Raw genomic sequence first — 17,292 nt, 5'->3', positions numbered from 1 at the left:
GGGAGACCGACATTAATATAAATAAATAAATTACAGATTATGTACATAAGTAATATTTGAAAAAAAATACGGAGAGGGATAAAAGTGCTGTGAGGTTGAGGGAGGGGTGAATGAAGGGATTCAAATCCAAGCGCAGGGGCGATCACTTAAAAACAGGATCACCCTCCCCACTTCCGCTGCTGGATTCTCGTCATCCGAGCTTGCTGGAAATATCTACTGCCTTCGAGGGGAAAGATCACATGCTTGTTACCTGGCCGTAATTGTAATTTCTCCTTAAAGAAATGATGGTATAGTACTCATGCACTGCGTAAGATTTATTAAAATAGCTAAGTTATAAACGCATCGAGTGCTCTGTCTTGGTTGGGTGCGGAGGGGCCTGGGGAGAGCAGAGGGACACAGGACGGGTTTCTCCCGCCCGCGGGATCTCACGGAGGCCCGGTGTTTCAGGGGCTGAAGGATACGTATTCCACCGTATTTATCCGGCGCATACTGTGTGCGGAGCACTGTGCCGAGCGCTTGGGAAAGAACAATACAGCAATAGACAGTGGTGATCCCTGCCCACAACAAGCTCACAGCTTAGAGGAGTCACTTCCCCCTCGGCCCTGCCGGCAAATGAGGTCGGAAGTGGGGCGATCGCTTCGTGAGGGTCGACGACGAGGAGGTTTGTTGCTGCAGGGCACTGTACTGAACGTCTCTGGGGTGCAGAACAGCAAACTGAACATTCGATCGTATTTATTGAGCATTTATGGGCAGAGCACTTTACTGTGGTAGAGAACAATAAACAGACTCATTCCCTGCCCACAACAAGCTTTGTCTAGAGCAGGGGAGACAGCCATAAATAAATTGCAGAGATGTACAGAAGCGCTCAATAAATACTATTGAATGAATGAATGAATGAAAGACAATCATATTTATTGAGCGCTTGCTGTGTGCAGAGCACTGTACTAAATGTTTGGAAGAGTACAATAGAATAATAAACAGAACTTTCCTCCCTACAATGAGCTTACAGTCTAGAGGGGGAGACAGACATTAAATAAATAAATCTCCCCAAAAGCTGCTTGGCTTAGAGGAAAGAGCCTTGGCCTGGGCATTAGAGGGCCTGGGTTCTAATCCCAGCTTCGTCACATCTGCTGTGTGACCTTGGGCAAGACACTTTGCTTTTCTGGGCCTCGGTACCCTCATCTGCAAAATGGGGATTCCATACATGTTACTTAAGACTGTGAGCCCCTCATGGGACCTGATTATCTTGTATCTTTCATTCATTCGATTCATTCCATCATATTTATTGAGCACTTACTGTGTGCAGAGCACTGTACTAAACGCTTGGGAAGTACAATTCAGCAACAGAGACAATCCCTGCCCACAGTGGGCTCACAGTCTAGAAGTGGCGGGGGGGGGGGATGGACATCAAAACAAGTAAACAGGCATCAGTAGCATCATTAGAAATAAAAAGAATGATAGCTTCATTCATTCAATGGTATTTATTGAGCACTTCCTGTGTGCAGAGCACTGTACTAAGCGCTTGGAAAGTCCAATTTGGCAACAGATAGAGACCGTCCCTACCCAAAGATGGGCTCACAGTCTATATATACACAGCATTAATAGAAATAAATAGAATTATAATTAGAAATATGTACGTATATACACAAGTGCTGTGGGGCGGGGAGGGGGAGTAGAGCAAAGGGAGGGAGTCGAGGTGATGGGGAGGGGAGGGAGAGCGGAGGAAAAGGGGGTCTTAGTCTTCCCCAGTGCTCAGGAATGGTATTTCTTTAGCATTTACTATGTGCCAAGCACTGTACTAAGTGCTGGGGTAAACACAATCGGGTTGAGCACAATCCCTGTCCCATATGGGGCTCACAATCAAAGTAAGAGGGAGAAAAGGTATTGCATACCTATTTTGCAAGTGACGTAACTGAGGCACAAAGAATAGCAATAATCATGTTGGTATTTGTTAAGCGCTTCCTATGTGCAGAGCACTGTTCTAAGCGCCGGGGGAGATACAGGGTCATCAAGCTGTCCCACGTGAGGCTCACAGTTAATCCCCATTTTACAGATGAGGTCACTGAGGGCCAGAGAAGTGAAGTGACTTGCCCACAGTCATACAGCTGAGAAGTGGCAGAGTTGGGATTCGAACCCATGACCTCTGACTCCCAAGCCCGGGCTCTTTCCACTGAGCCATGCTGCTTCTCTAGGGAACTGACTTGTCCAAGGTCATCCAGCAGGCAAGTGGTGGAGCTGGGATTAGAACCCAAGTCCGTTGGTTCCCAGGCCCAGGCCTTATCCACTAGGCCACGCCATTGTATGCTGAGCGTCGACTGCATGCAGAGCAGTGTACCTGACAGTGTGCTGAACACCCCCTGGATCCTTGCCCTTTGGACACCTGGTATTCGCTCCTCCTCAGCCCCATGACACTTTTGTCCATAATTTATTTATTTCTTATTTATTTACTGAGAAGCGGCGTGGCTCAGTGGCAAGAGCCCGGGCTTGGGAGTCAGAGGTCATGGGTTCTAATCCTGGCTCCGCCGCTTGTCAGCTGTGTGACTTTGGACAAGTCACTTCACTTCTCTGTGCCTCACTTACCTCATCTGTAAAATGGGGATGAAGACTGGGAACCCCACATGGGACAACCTGATCACCTTGTATCTCCCCAGCAGTTAGAACAGTGCTTCGCACATAGTAAGCACTTAACAAATACCGTCATTATTATTAATGTCTCTCTTCCCCCTCTCGACTGTAAGCTCATCGTGGGAAGGGATTGTTTCTACCAACTCTGTTGTAGAGTATCGATCAATCATATTTACTGAGCACGTAGGGTGTGCAGAGCACTGTACTGAGCACTCGGGAGAAGACGATATAGGTGGAAGACACAGTCCCAGACAACAGTGAGCTCACAGTCTAGAGGGTACTCTTCCAAGTGCTTAGTACAGTGCTCTGTACACAGTGAGGGCTCAATAAATGCGATTGAATAAAGCGTTTAGGAAGAGGAGCAGCATGAAATAGTGGATAGAGCCTGGACCTGGGAATCAGAAGGACCTGGGTTCTAATTCTGGCTCTGCCATTTGTCTGCTTTGTGATCTTGGGCAAGTCACTTCACTTCTCTGGGCCTCAGTTACCTCAATTGTAAAATGTGGATTGGTCGTGAGCCCCATGTGGGACAGGATCTCTGTCCAACCTAGTTAGCTTGTGTCTACCCCAGCGCTTAGTACAGAGCCTGGCAGAGAGTAAGCACTTTAATATGTGCCATTAAAAAAAAAAATCAATGCTCTGCACACATTAAGAAAAGCAGCATGGCATAGTGGATAGAGTCCCCACCTGGAAGTCAGAAGGTCAAGGGATCTAATCCCAGCCCCGTCCCTTGTATGCTGTGTGACCTTGGGCAAGTCACTTTCCTTCTCTGTGCCTCAGTTACCTCACCTGCAAAACGGGGGTCGAGGCTGTGAGCCCCACATGGGACAGGGACTGGGTCCAACTCGGTTTGCTTGTAGCCACCCCGGAGCTTAGTAGCACTTAGTACGAGGTTTAATAATAGTGTTGGTATTTGTTAAGCGCTTACTATGTGCAGAGCACTGTTCTAAGCGCTGGGGTAGACACAGGGGAATCGGGTTGTCCCACGTGGGGCTCACAGTCTTCATCCCCATTTTACAGATGAGGGAACTGAGGCCCAGAGAAGTTAAGTGACTTGCCCACAGTCACCCAGCTGACAAGTGGCAGAGCCGGGATTCGAACCCATGACCTCTGAGTCCAAAGCCCGGGCTCTTTCCACTGAGCCACGCTGCTTCTCTATAAATGTCATTATTAACATTATTAGTATTATTATTAAAGAGGCAAGGAGGGGAGAAGGAGGCAGGAGGTCAGCTACGCCCTCTCCCTAACTCTCCCTTGGCCGAGTCACAGGATCAGTAGAGCGGGTGGGGCAGCCAGGGGTGACCTTTAAACCCCGTTGGGAGAGATTAGGGCAGATCAGAGGCAAGGCTGGACCCTGATTGATTTGGAGCCGGGTTATCTGATGTCCCTCAAGACCGCTGGAGTTCCAGGGACTGCGAGAGGAGGGGTCGAGGTTAGGTTCAAAATACATTTCTCCTCAGAGGAGAAGGCCCAGAATAGCCCCAAATCAGCACCCTACCCCCATCTCCTGCTCCTCTCTACCCTCCGGCCCTAGGTGTCTGGGGAGAGGAGTTGACCGTTGAAGTCTCGTGGAGGGATCGATGCCCAGCCGAGCCCGCGGAGGTTCTGCGAGAGGGGGAGGGGGAGAGGGGAGGTGGTCACATCACCCCGGTTGTCCCTCCGATTCCTGGTCACATCACCCAGATCATCCGTCTCATTCCAAAGGAAAGCGATGCTGCTGGGAGGAAGAGGCTTTGAAGGGCAAATCAGAGCCAAGATGGTGAGCCGAGAAGCGGTGACCGCTCCCAGCCCATCCGGGAGTCCACAATATGTCCTGCTGTGTGCCCCGAAGCCCACCCACATGCCTCCTCCCAGACAAGACCCACTCCTCGTGAATCCACACTAAGGCTGGCCTAGTGGAACCATCTCTCCCTCAATAATCATAACTGTGGTATTTGTTAAGCGCTTACTATGTGCTGGGCACCAGACTAAACGCTGGGGTGAACAGGGGAAGCAGCGTGGCTCAGTGGAAAGAGCCCGGGCTTCGGAGTCAGAGGTCATGGGTTCGACTCCCGGCTCTGCCACGTGTCGGCTGTGTGACTGTGGGCAAGTCACTTAACTTCTCTGGGCCTCAGTTACCTCATCTGTAAAATGGGGATTAATTAACTGTGAGCCTCATGTGGGACGACCTGATTACCCTGTATCTACCCTAGCGCTTAGAACAGTGCCCTGCACATAGTAACCGCTTAACAAATACCAACATTATTATTATTATTACAAGTGAATTAAGGTTCTTTGCCCTGACTTTCTCCCTTTATCCTCCCCGCCCCCCACCAGCCCTACAGCACTTACGTACACATCTAAAATGTTATTTATTTATATTGATGCGTCTCTCCCTCCTGCCCTCAAACTTTAAGTTCATTGCGGGGAGGGAATGTCACTCTCTAGTGTTGAATTGTACTTTCCCAAGTGCTTAGTACAGTGCCCTGCACACAGCACTCAATATATACAATTGAATGAATGAACGCAGTTCCTGTCCCAACGGGGCTCGCAGTCTCAATCCCTATTTTACAAATGAGGTAACAAGCCCAGAGAAGCAAAGTGACTTACCCAAGGTCACACAACAGACAAGAGGCAAGACTAGGATTAGAACCCAGATCTTTCTGTCTCCCAGGCCCAAGCTCTATGCACTAGACCACACTGCTTCTCTACAAGCATCCTGGTTGCCCAAGCCAGGCTGGTGGGAGGGTTGGGGGCAGGGTAGATTTCAGAGGGAGGGTGAGCTAAGAGGTGTGAGGCAACAAGCCCCGGGGGAATAGTTGCCCCATCTGTGGTTTTAAACAGAAGGAGAGTTCCCCTTGGGCCACCAGAAATCCATAAGAACCTGGCCAAGTGACCCTCCACGGCCATCCTCCAGAAGGCTAAGGGCCCAGGAAGACAGGGTGCTTCCAGCCCCACAACCACTTTCCAATTCAATTTAATCGTATTTATCGAGCGCTTACTGTGTGCAGGGCGCAGTTCTAAGCCCCTGGGAGACTTCTATCCGGATGGGACTTTTTCCAGTCTTATTTACTTGTATCTACTTCAGTGATTAGAACAGTGCTTGACACATAGTAAACACTTAAATACCATTAAAACAAACAGTGACAACAAAAAACACTCTGTTCCTGTTTTCTTGTGTGTAAAATGGTAATATGGTATTCATTTTACCTACTCTTGTGTGTAAAATGGTAATATGGTATTCATTTTACCTACCACTTGGACTGTGAACCCTTCTCTAGAATCCCTTAAAGTCTATATTGTTCCAGAAAATTGCACGCATCTGGCTCAGTGGAAAGAGCCCGGGCTTTGGAGTCAGAGATCATGGGTCCGAATCCCGGCTCTGCCACTTGTCAGCTGTGTGACTTTGGGCACTTAACTTATCTGTGCCTCAGTTCCCTCATCTGTAAAATGGGGATGAAGACTGTGAGCCCCACGTGGGACAATCTGATTCCCTTGTGTCTACCCCAGTGCTTAGAACAGTGCTCTGCACATAGTAAGCGCTTAACAGATACCAACATTATTATTATTATCTGTCGTTTATTCATTTCTATTCATGTCTGTCTCCCCCTCTAGATTGTCAGCTCGTTGTGGGCAGGGAATGTGTCTGTTTATTGTTCTTTTGTACTCTTCCAAGCCCTTAGTACAGTGCTCTACACACAGTAATAATAATAATAATGTTGGTATTTGGTAAGCGCTTACTATGTGCAGAGCACTGTTCTAAGCGCTGGGGGAGATACAGGGTCATCAGGTTGTCCCACGTGAGGCTCACAGTTAATCCTCATTTTACAGATGAGGTAACTGAGGCACAGAGAAGTGAAGTGACTTGCCCACAGTCACACAGCTGACAAGTGGCAGAGCTGGGATTCTAAGTATCCCAGTAGGCAGTAGGCAGTAGGCACTCAATAACTACGACTGACTGACAGGACACACAGATTATGAGGGAGAGACATCCGGGGGTCTAATCTCCATTTTCAGAAGAGGAAACTGAGGCTCAGAGGGGTTGAGTGACTTTCCTGCCAATGACTCTTCCCCAGCTTCAAAGCCTTATCAGCGTGGTTCAGTGGAAAGAGGACGGGCTTGGGAGTCACAGGTTGTGGGTTCTAAACCCGACTCCACCACTTGTCAGCTGTGTGGCTTTGGACAAGTCACTTCACTTCTCGGCGCCTCAATTCCCTCAACTGGAAAATGGGGATAATAATAATGTTGGTATTAGTTAAGTGCTTACTATGTGCAGAGCACTATTCTAAGCGCTGGGATGAAGACTGTGAGCCCCACATGGGACAACCTGATTACCTTGTATCTCCCCCAGTGCTTAGAACAGTGCTTGGCACATAGTAAGCGCTTAACAAATACCAACATTATTATTATTATTATTATTCCCCCCTCCCAGCCTCACACCACTTGTGTCCCTCTTTGTCATTTATTTCTTTCTATTCATGTCTGTCTCCCCCTGAAGACTGTAAGCTGATTGTGGGCAGGGAATGTGTCTGTTTATTGTTCTATTGCCCTCTCCCAAATGCTTAGAACAGTGCTCTCCTCACAATAAGTGCTCAAAAAATACCCTTGGCTAAGCCCTTCTTTCCTCTTCTTCCACTCCCTTCTGTGTCACCCTGACTCGCTCCATTTTTTCATCTCCTCTCCCAGCCCTACAACACTTATGTCCCTATCCATCAATTATTTATTTCTATTAATGTCTGTCTCCCCCTCTAGACTGTAAGCTCCTTTTGGACAGGGGATGTGTCTGCTTATTGTCATTTTGTCCTCTCCCAAGCAGTGTTCGGCACACAATAAGCACTCAGTAATAATTGTGGTATTTGTTAAGCGCTTAGTATGTGCCAGGCACTGTACTAAGCACTGGGGTGGATACAAGCAAATTGCCTCCCCGCACCTTACCCTCTCCACCCCTCCCGGGTCCATGATAATGATAATTTCTGTATTTGTTAAGGGCTTACTATATACCAGGCACTGTACTAAAAGACGGGGTAGGTACAAGCAAATGCGGTTGAACAGAGTCCCTATCCCGCATGGGCCTCACACTCTTATTCCCCATTTTACAGGTGAGGTAACTGAAGCACGGAGAAGTCAGGTGACTTGCCCAAGGCCACCCAGCAGACAAGAGGCAGTGCCAGGATTAGAACCCAATATCCTTCTGACTCCCAGGCTCGGGCTCTAGCCACTAGGCCATGCTGCTCAATAAATACCCCTGAACGACTGAATGAGCGAATTCTCCCGGCTCTAGCACCTGGTATCTCTTCTGATTCCAGACCCTTTGTCCTTCAGCTGCAACAATCAAAGGCATTTAATAATAATGTTGGTATTTGTTAAGCGCTTACTATGTGCAGAGCACTGTTCTAAGCGCTGGGGTAGATACAGGGTAATTAGGTTGTCCCATGTGAGACTCACAGTCTTAATCCCCATTTTACAGATGAGGGAACTGAGGCCCAGAGAAGTGAAGTGACTTGCTCACAGTCACACAGCTGACGAGTGGCGGAGCAGGGATTCGAACCCATTCATTCATTCATTCATTCAATAGTATTTATTGAGCGCTTACTATGGGCAGAGCACTGTACTAAGCTCTTGGGATGAACAAGTCGGCAACAGATAGAGACGGTCCCTGCCGTTTGACGGGCTTACGGTCTGATCGGGGGAGACGGACAGATGAGAACAATGGCACTAAACAGAGTCAAGGGGAAGAACGTCTCGTAAAAACCGATGGCGACTAAATAGAATCAAGGCGATGTACAATTCATTAACAAAATAAATAGGGTAACGAAAATATATACAGTCGAGCGGACGAGTACGGTGCTGTGGGGATGGGAAGGGAGAGGTGGAGGAGCGGAGGGAAAAGGGGAAAATGAGGCTTTAGCTGCGGAGAGGTAAAGGGGGGATGGCAGAGGGAGTAGAGGGGGAAGAGGAGCTCAGTCTGGGAACGCCTCTTGGAGGAGGTGATTTTTAAGTAGGGTTTTGAAGAGAGAAAGAGAATCAGTTTGGCGGAGGTGAGGAGGGAGGGCGTTCCGGGACCGCGGGAGGACGCGACCCGGGGGTCGACGGCGGGACGGGCGAGACCGGGGGACGGCGAGGAGGCGGGCGGCGGAGGAGTGGAGCGTGCGGGGTGGGCGGTAGAAAGAGAGAAGGGAGGAGAGGTAGGAAGGGGCAAGGTGATGGAGAGCCTCGAAGCCCAGAGTGAGGAGTTTTTGTTTGGAGCGGAGGTCGACGGGCAACCACTGGAGTTGTTTAAGAAGGGATGTGACATGCCCAGATCGTCTCTGCGGGAAGATGAGCCGGGCAGCGGAGTGAAGAATAGACCGGAGCGGGGCGAGAGAGGAGGAAGGGAGGTCAGAGAGAAGGCTGACACGGTAGTCTAGCCGGGATATAACGAGAGCCCGTAACAGTAAGGTAGCCGTCTGGGTGGAGAGGAGAGGGCGAATCTTGGCGATACTGTAGAGGTGAAACCGGCAGGTCTCGGTAACGGATAGGATGCGTGGGGTGAACGAGAGAGACGAGTCAAGGATGACACCGAGATCACGGGCCCGAGAGACGGGAAGGATGGTCGTGCCGTCCACGGTGATAGAGAAGTCTGGGAGAGGACCGGGTTCGGGAGGGAAGATGAGGAGCTCAGTCTCGCTCACGTTTAGTTTTAGGTGGCGGGCCGACATCCAGGCGGAGACGTCCCGGAGGTGGGAGGAGATGCGAGCCCGAAGGGAGAAGGAGAGGACAGGGGCGGAGATGTAGATCTGCGTGTCATCTGCGTAGAGATGGTAGTCAAAGCCGTGAGAGCGAATGAGTTCACCGAGGGAGTGAGTGTAAATGGAGAACAGAAGAGGGCCAAGAACTGACCCTTGAGGAACTCCAACAGTTAAAGGATGGGAGGGGGAGGAGGCTCCGGCGAAGGAGACCGAGAATGACCGGCCAGAGAGGTGAGAGGAGAACCGGGAGAGGACGGAGTCCGTGAAGCCGAGGTGAGATGAGGTATGGAGGAGGAGGGGATGGTCGACGGTGTCAAAGGCAGCAGAGAGGTCAAGGAGGATCAGAATGGAGTGGGAGCCATCGGATCTGGCAAGAAGGAGGTCACGGGTGACCTTAGAGAGAGCAGTCTCGGTAGAGCGGAGGGGACGGAAGCCAGATCGGAGGGGGTCTAGGAGAGAATGGGAGTTAAGGAATTCTAAGCATCGATTGTAGACGACTCGTTCTAGGATTTTGGAAAGGAAGGGTAGTAGGGAGATAGGACGATAACTGGAGGGGGAAGTGGGGTCAAGGGCGGGTTTTTTTAGGATGGGGGAGACGTGGGCATGTTTGAAGGCAGAGGGGAAGGAGCCCTTGGAGATTGAGTGGTTAAAAATAGAAGTTATGGAAGGTAGGAGGGCAGGGGCGATGGTTTTAAGAAGGTGAGAGGGAATGGGGTCCGAGGCGCAGGTGGAGGGGGTGGCACTTGCGAGGAGGGAGCCCATGACCTCTGACTCCCAAGCCTGGGCTCTTTCCACTGAGCCACGCTAGTGAGCATTTGCTATGTGCAGAGCACTGTACTAAGCGTTTGGAAGATTAGAACAGAGCAGGCAGACACTTTCCCTTGCCCGCAAGAAGTTAAGGCTATCAGTCAATCATATTTATTGAGCGCTTACTGTGTGCAGAGCACTATACTAAGCGTTTAGCACTGTTTAGAGTAGGGGAGGAGCTTACAGTCAAGGGAAGAGCTTTCAGTCTAGAAAGAAGCTTACAGTCTACGGAGGAGTTTACAGTTGAGAGATGAGTTTATAGTTTAGAAAGAACTTTATAGCCTAGAGGTGGAGTTTATAGTCTAGAGGTGGAGTTTACAGTCTAAGGGGGGAGTTTAGAGTCTATTCATTCAATTCATTCAGGTTCAGAGCACTGTACTAAGCACCTGGGAAAATACAGTGCAACAGTAAAAAGTGAAAAACCCTGCCCGTAAGGAGCTCACAATCTAGAGGAGAAGGGGAGACAGACATCAGAACAAATAAATAAAATTACAGACATATACATAAGTGGTGTGGGGCTGTGAGTCGCGGGGAAGAGCAAAGGGAGAGAGTCAGGGTGATGCAGAAGGGAGTGGGAGATGAGGAAAAGTGGGAATTAGTCAGGGAAGGCTTCTTGGAGGAGATGGGCCTGCAGTAAGGCTTTGAACGGGGGGAGAAGTCACTGTCTGTGGGATTTGAGGAGGGAAGGTGTTCCAGGTGTGAAGGAGACAGAACAGAGACTGGATGGTAAATCGTCCAGTACACAGGCCAGAGGCAGGACATGGGTCAGGGGTCAGTGGTGAGAGAGGCAAGATGGAGGCCCAGGGAGAAGGTCGGGGCAGCAAAGGAGCGGAGTGTGCGGGCTGGGCTGGAGGAAGAGAGAAGGGAGGTGAGGTAGGTGGGGGCCGGGGGATGAACGGCTTTAAAGCCAAGGGTGACAAGTTTTTTACTGGTACGGAGGTGGATAGACACTGGAGATTTTTGAGGAGAGGGGCGACGTGTTCCGAACGTTTCTGTAGAGGTGAAGCTTATAGTCTAGGGAGGAGCTTAAAGTCTAGAGAGGACTTAAAAATTTAGAGAGGAGTTTAAAGTCTAGAGAGGAGCTTGCAGTTCAGAGAGGAGTTTACAGTTTAGGGAGGAGTTGACAGGCTAGAGAGGAGTTTAGAGTGTAGCCCGAAATGCCCTGCCAACCCTGGGAAGAGACTTGAGAAAACCCCCTTATCTAGTGACCCAACTTCCCTTTGCTGTTTTATCTTGGTTCTGCATTTTTTTTATCTCCAATTGCCACATTCCAGATTACTATTAATAATGGTTGTATCTGTTAAGCGCTTACTATGTGCAGAGCACTGTTCTAAGCGCTGGGGGAGATACAGGGTCATCAGGTTGTCCCACGTGAGGCTCACAGTCTTCATTCCCATTTTACAGTTGAGGGAACTGAGGCACAGAGAAGTTAAGTGACTTGCCCACAGTCACACAGCTGACAAGTGGTGGATCTGGGATTCGAACCCATGACCTTGGACTCCCAAACCCGAGCTCTTTCCACTGAGCCACGCTTCTTCTCTATTAACTCCCCACCCGAAACCCCAAGACACCCTCTTTGGGCTGGACTCTTCCAGATGCCCAGACTCACCCTGAGGGACCAAGTCAGTCAGTCATTCGTATTTATTGAGCACTTACTGTGTGCAGAGCATTGTGCGAAGCCCTTGGGAGAGTACAATAAAAGGACACATTCCCTGCCCACACGAACTTAAAGTCTAGAAGGGGAGACAGACATTAATAGAAATAAATCATTAGAGGGACATAAGTGGCATGGGGCTGGGAGGGGGGATAATAATAATCATAATGGCATTTGTTAGGCGCTTACTATGTGCAAAGCACTGTTCTAAGCCTGGGGGGATACAAGGTGATCATGTTGTGCCACGTGGGGCTCACAGTCTCCATCCCCATTTGACAGATGAGGTAACTGAGGCCCAGAGAAGTGAAGTGACTTGCCCAAAGTCACACAGCTGACTAGTGGTGGACCTGGGATTAGTCAAGCTCCTTTTGCTCTTCCCCCCTCCCACCCCCACACCACTTATATCCACGTCTTTCATTTTATTTATTTTTATTGATGTCTGCCTCCCCCTCCCTAGATTGTAAGCTTGTTGTGGGCAGGGAATGTCACTTTTTAATTTTATATTGTGTTTTCCCAAGCATTTAGTACAGTGCTCTGCACAGGGTAAGTGCTCCATAAATACCATTGAATGAATAAATGATGCTGAGGGGCTGCTGAACAAGCCTCTGAGATAGAGGCAGGTGTGAGCAATACCTAGACTATAAACCCATCAATGGGCAGGGATTGTCTCTATCTGTTGCCGAATTGTACATTCCAAGCGCTTAGTCCAGTGCTCTGCATATAGTAAGCGCTCAATAAATACTGTTGAATGAATGAATGAATGAATGAATGAATGAGGTGAAGAAGTCCTGCTGTTCTCTTCTCAAACATTGAGGTGGAATCTCCTGGCAACTCTCCTTGTCCAACTACTTTACTCCAATTAGCACCATGTTAGTGGGTTGATGAGTTCGCACTTTTAATGGCAGTCTCATTATTCGAGGACCATCTCCAAATTTCCCCTCAAACTTCCCAACAACACAACACTCCTAATCAGAGGAAAGGAAAGGTGTCCTGAACGATATATTTATCGAGTCACGTCACTTTTTCCAGTGCTCTCCTTTCTTCTGGAACAGTTCTTTGTGATATTCAAAACTTCGAAACGTAAAAGCCTGGAATTCCCCGCGTCCGAACGGTCACTCAAAAGCTACTTAGGCCACAGGACTGCCCATCAGTCTTTCTCGCCTAAGGGTAATTAATCGCTTGAACCACTCTTCATCTGCTTTGGCCTTCTCAACAAATAGGTTTGGATGGGCGAGGGAATCATCGTCGTGGTACTTGATAGACGTAGGAATGGCACCGGCGTCTTTCTCACCGATGGACAGGTCAGCAAACACCACCACCGACGTTGCACATTCACTCTTCTGTCCACATTTAGATGCCTTCTTGACTCCTCTACTTGATCTGAATGTCTGCTGGACAAAGGAGTCGCTTTCAACGGCTTCAATTTCCTTTATTCGTTTCACTTGCTCTCCCAGCGTGGCTTGGTCTTCTCTTATTTTCCTTTGCGCTTCTTCCTCACCTCTTACATTAGCCGTCAGGACTTCGTCTGCCTCTGGAGCAGCTTCGGGAACCAACCTGGCTTTGGCGGGGACCGGCCGCTCCAACCCAATCCTGAGGTTTCCCGAATCCCCAAGCGTCGGCTTGGGCAATTCCGCATCTTTCCCTTTCTCCCTCTCCTTTTCAGGTTGTTCTTTATCTCTGCCTCTACGCCGTTCTCGACCCGTTCCTCTGCTGCTCCGGCTCCGGGCCCTTCCTGACTTCTTTTCCCTCCTGTCCCCCCCGGATCTACCAGATTTCCCCCGTCCCCTCGAACGGCTTCTGCTGCGTTTCCTTCTGGATCCGTGAGAAGAGCTGCTGCTCGATCGGCGTCTCCGCCTTTTTTCGTGCGAACGGGAACCGGCCCTTAGATCTCCAGACCAAGGCCTTGACTTCGACCTCGATTCCCTGCCCTCCTCCTTCTGGAGGGGCTTCCTCCCGCCTGAAGAACTCCTGGACGACGAACGTCGTCGCCGGCTTCGTGGCCTTCTTCTCCGGCTTGGCCTTTCTTCTTCAGAGTCTAGTGGCCGACGTCCCATGTCGACGTGCTGAGCTTCCCAGGCCTGCACTTCCCCTCAGGAAAAGGGCACCATTTATCTCAGGGCCTCCTCCAACGGCCGCACCCTCCCCGCCCATCTTCGTGTTCTCGACTTCTCACTGGTCGCCGCCGGTGGGCAGAGCCTGTTTCCAGCCTCCTTTCCCGCCTCAATTTCCCTTCCGCCTCCCCTCACTCACCCCCCTCCAACGCCACTTGAGGATGGGGAATAATAATAATAATGATAATTGTGGTATTTGTTGAATGCTTACTCTGTGCCAGGCCCTGTACTAAGCGCAGGGGTTGAAACAAAAAAATGGGGTCGGACACAGTCCCTGTCCCATGTGGGGCTCACGGCCTCCGTCCCCCTTTTACAGATGAGATAACTGTGGCACAGAGATTTGAAGCGACTTGCCCAAGGTCACACAGCAAATCAGTGGCAAAGCAGGGATTAGAACCCATGACCTTCTGACTCTCGGGCCTGGGCTCTAGGCACTAAGCCATGCTGCTACTAAGCACTTGGGAGAAGTGCTAAAAAAATACCACTACTGAGCACTGGGGAAGGCTAAACCCCCTTTTCCTCAGCAAACACAGTTCACCAATCAATGATATTTATAATAATAATGATAATAATAATAATGTTGGTATTTGTTAAGGGCTTACACTGTGCAAAGCACTGTTCTAAGCGCTGGGGTTGATACAAGGTAATCAGGTTGTCCCACGTGGGGCTCACAATCTTCATTTTTCAGATGAGGTAACTGAGGCACAGAGAAGTTAAGTGACCTGGCCAAAGTCACAAAGCTGACAGGCGGTGGAGCCGGAATTAGAACCCATGACTTCTGACTCCCAAGCCCGGGCTCTTTCCACTGAGCCACGCTGCTATTTGTTAAGCGCCTACTAGGTGCCAAGCACTGTTTTATTGAGTGCTTACAATACTCAGCGTACTATACTAGAAGCATTATGGCCTAGTGGCAAGAAGAAGGGCTTGGGAGCCAGAGGTCGTGGGTTCTATTCCCAGCGCCATTACTTATCTGCTGAGTGACCTTGGGCAAGTCACTTGACTTCTCTGTGCCTCAGTTCCCTCACCTGTAAAATGGGGATTGAGACTTGGGACAACCTGATGACCTTGTATCTACCCCAGCGCTTAGAACAGTGCTTGACACATAGTAAGCGCTTAACAAGTGCCATCATTATTATTATTATGCTTATTACTGAGCACCGGGAAGGGTACAAACTAGCACGCTTCCCCCCTTCAAAGCCCTACTGAAAGCTCACCTCCTCCAGAAGGCCTTCCCGGACTAAGCTCCCCTCTTCCTCTGCTCCTCCTCCCCTCCCCATAGACCCGATTCCCTCCCTTTGCTCTACCCCCCTCCCCGCCCCACAGCACTTGGGAGTGTATATATACGTATTTATTATTCTATTTATTCCATTAATGGTGTGTATAGTGTGGCTCAGTGGAAAAAGCACAGGCTTAGGAGTCAGAGGTCATGGGTTCGAATCCTGGATCTGCCGCTTGTCAGCTGTGTGCCTGTGGGCAAGTCACTTAACTTTTCTGTGCCTCAGTTACCTCATCTGTAAGCCCGTCAAAGGGCAGGGACTGTATCTGTTACTGATTTGTACGTTCCAAGTGCTTAGTACAGTGCTCTGCACATAGTAAGCGCTCAATAAATACTATTGAATGAATCTGTAAAATGGGGATACCCAAACACTATGTGTATTTGACACAGAGTGAGCGCTTAACAAATACCATAAAAAAATTAGCAGACACGTTCCCTGCCCATGGAAAGCAGTGTGGCCTAATGGAAAGGTCACAGGCTGGGGGCTCAGAGGACCTGGGTTCTAATTCCGGCTCCACCGTTTGTCCACTGTGTCGCCTTGGGCAAGTTACTTAGCTTCTCTGTGTCTCAGTGACCTGATTTGTAAAATGGGGATAAAGACTGTGAGCTTTCTGTGGGTCAGGGACTGGGTCCGACTTGATTACCTTGGCTCTATCCCTGCGCTTAGTACAGTGCTTGGCATATAGTAAGTGCTTAACAAATACCGCAATTATTATAACGAGATGACAGGCTGGAGGCAGACGCTGTGCACTGTAGGTCTTGCTTCCCTCTCGCTACCTCGGTGCTCCCCTCCTAGTGCTTGAGCATCCCGCAGGGCTGGGCAAGGCCAGGGTTCTCGGGGAACGTGACAGGCATATCGCCAAGAGGCCTTCCTGACTAAGCCTCATTTCCTCTTCTCCCACTCCCTTCTGCGACACCCTCATTTTTTTCCCTTTAATAATAATAATAATGATGGTATTTGTTAAGCACTTACTATGAGTCAAGTACTATTCTAAGCACTGGGGTAGATACAAGCTAATCAGGTTGGACACCATTGCTGCCTTAATCCCCATTTTACAGAGGAGGTATTTGAGGCCTAGCGAAGTGAAGTGAAACGACTTGCCCTAGGTCACACAGCGGACAACTGGCAGAACCAGGATTAGAACCCAGGTCTCTCTGACTCTCAGGCCTGTGCTCTGTCCACTAGGCCATGCAGCTTTCCTTTATTCTTTATCCTTTATCCCAGCTCTGCCACTTGTCAGCTGCATGACTGTGGGCAAGTCACTTCACTTCTCTATGCCTCAGTTCCCTCATCTGTAAAATGGGGATGAAGACTGAGCCTCACATGGGACAACCCGATTACCGTGTATCTACCCCAGTGCTTAGAACAGTGCTCTGCACATAGTAAGTGCTTAACAAATACCAACATTATTATTATTATTCATCCCCTCCGCCCAGCCCCACAGCACTTATATCCAGATCTGTAATTTATTTATTTCCATTAATGTCTGTCTCCCCTTCTAGTGGCCTAGTGGGCAGAGCCAGGGCCTGGGAGTCAGTAGGTCGTGGGTTCTAATCCCCACTCTGCCACTTGTCTGCTGTATGACCTTGGGCAAATCACTTCACTTCTCAGGGACTCCTCAATGACCTCCTCTGGAAAATGGGGATGAAGACTGTGAGCCCCACGTGGCTCTGATGACCCTGTATCTAACCCAGCGCTTAGAACAGTAAGCGCTTAACAAATGCCATCATCACTATTATTCTTCAATAGTATTTATTGAGCAGTTACTATGTGCAGAGCACTGTACTAAGCACTTGGAATGGACAAATCGGTAACAGATAGAGAAGGTCCCTGCCCTATGACGGGCTTACAGTCTATTACTATCCCCCTTCTAGACTGTGAGCCCGTTGTTGGGGGAGGGATGGTTTCTGCAATTGCCCAATTGTACTTTCCAAGCGCTTAGCACAGTGCTCTGCGCACAGCAGGCGCTCAATCCATACGAATGAATGAATGGGTGACCCTGATTTAGGAAGGACAGGGGCGAGCGCGGTGCACTGTGGGCCTTGCTCCCTCGAGGTGAGGGGAGCGCTCAGGGCGGGGAGTGCGCATGCGCCGACGTGGGGAGGGGGGGA

General features: G+C 49.6%; 1 protein-coding gene across 1 annotated transcript; it reads right to left on the bottom strand.

The window, feature by feature from the left end:
• Positions 1–12,671: 12,671 nt before the first annotated feature.
• LOC100082788 (serine/Arginine-related protein 53-like) lies at positions 12,672–13,928 on the bottom strand. Its single transcript, XM_039911343.1, has one exon. It carries the CDS (start codon positions 13,845–13,847, stop codon positions 12,921–12,923), a length of 927 nt encoding a protein of 308 aa, XP_039767277.1. The 5' UTR covers positions 13,848–13,928; the 3' UTR covers positions 12,672–12,920.
• Between the last annotated feature and the right edge of the window lie 3,364 nt (positions 13,929–17,292).

The sequence above is a fragment of the Ornithorhynchus anatinus genome, chromosome 3, assembly GCF_004115215.2.
Source record: "Ornithorhynchus anatinus isolate Pmale09 chromosome 3, mOrnAna1.pri.v4, whole genome shotgun sequence".
NCBI classification, from domain to species: domain Eukaryota; kingdom Metazoa; phylum Chordata; class Mammalia; order Monotremata; family Ornithorhynchidae; genus Ornithorhynchus; species Ornithorhynchus anatinus.
The sequence above is the reverse complement of the archived record's forward strand: the minus strand, read 5'-3'. Positions and strand labels throughout refer to the sequence as shown.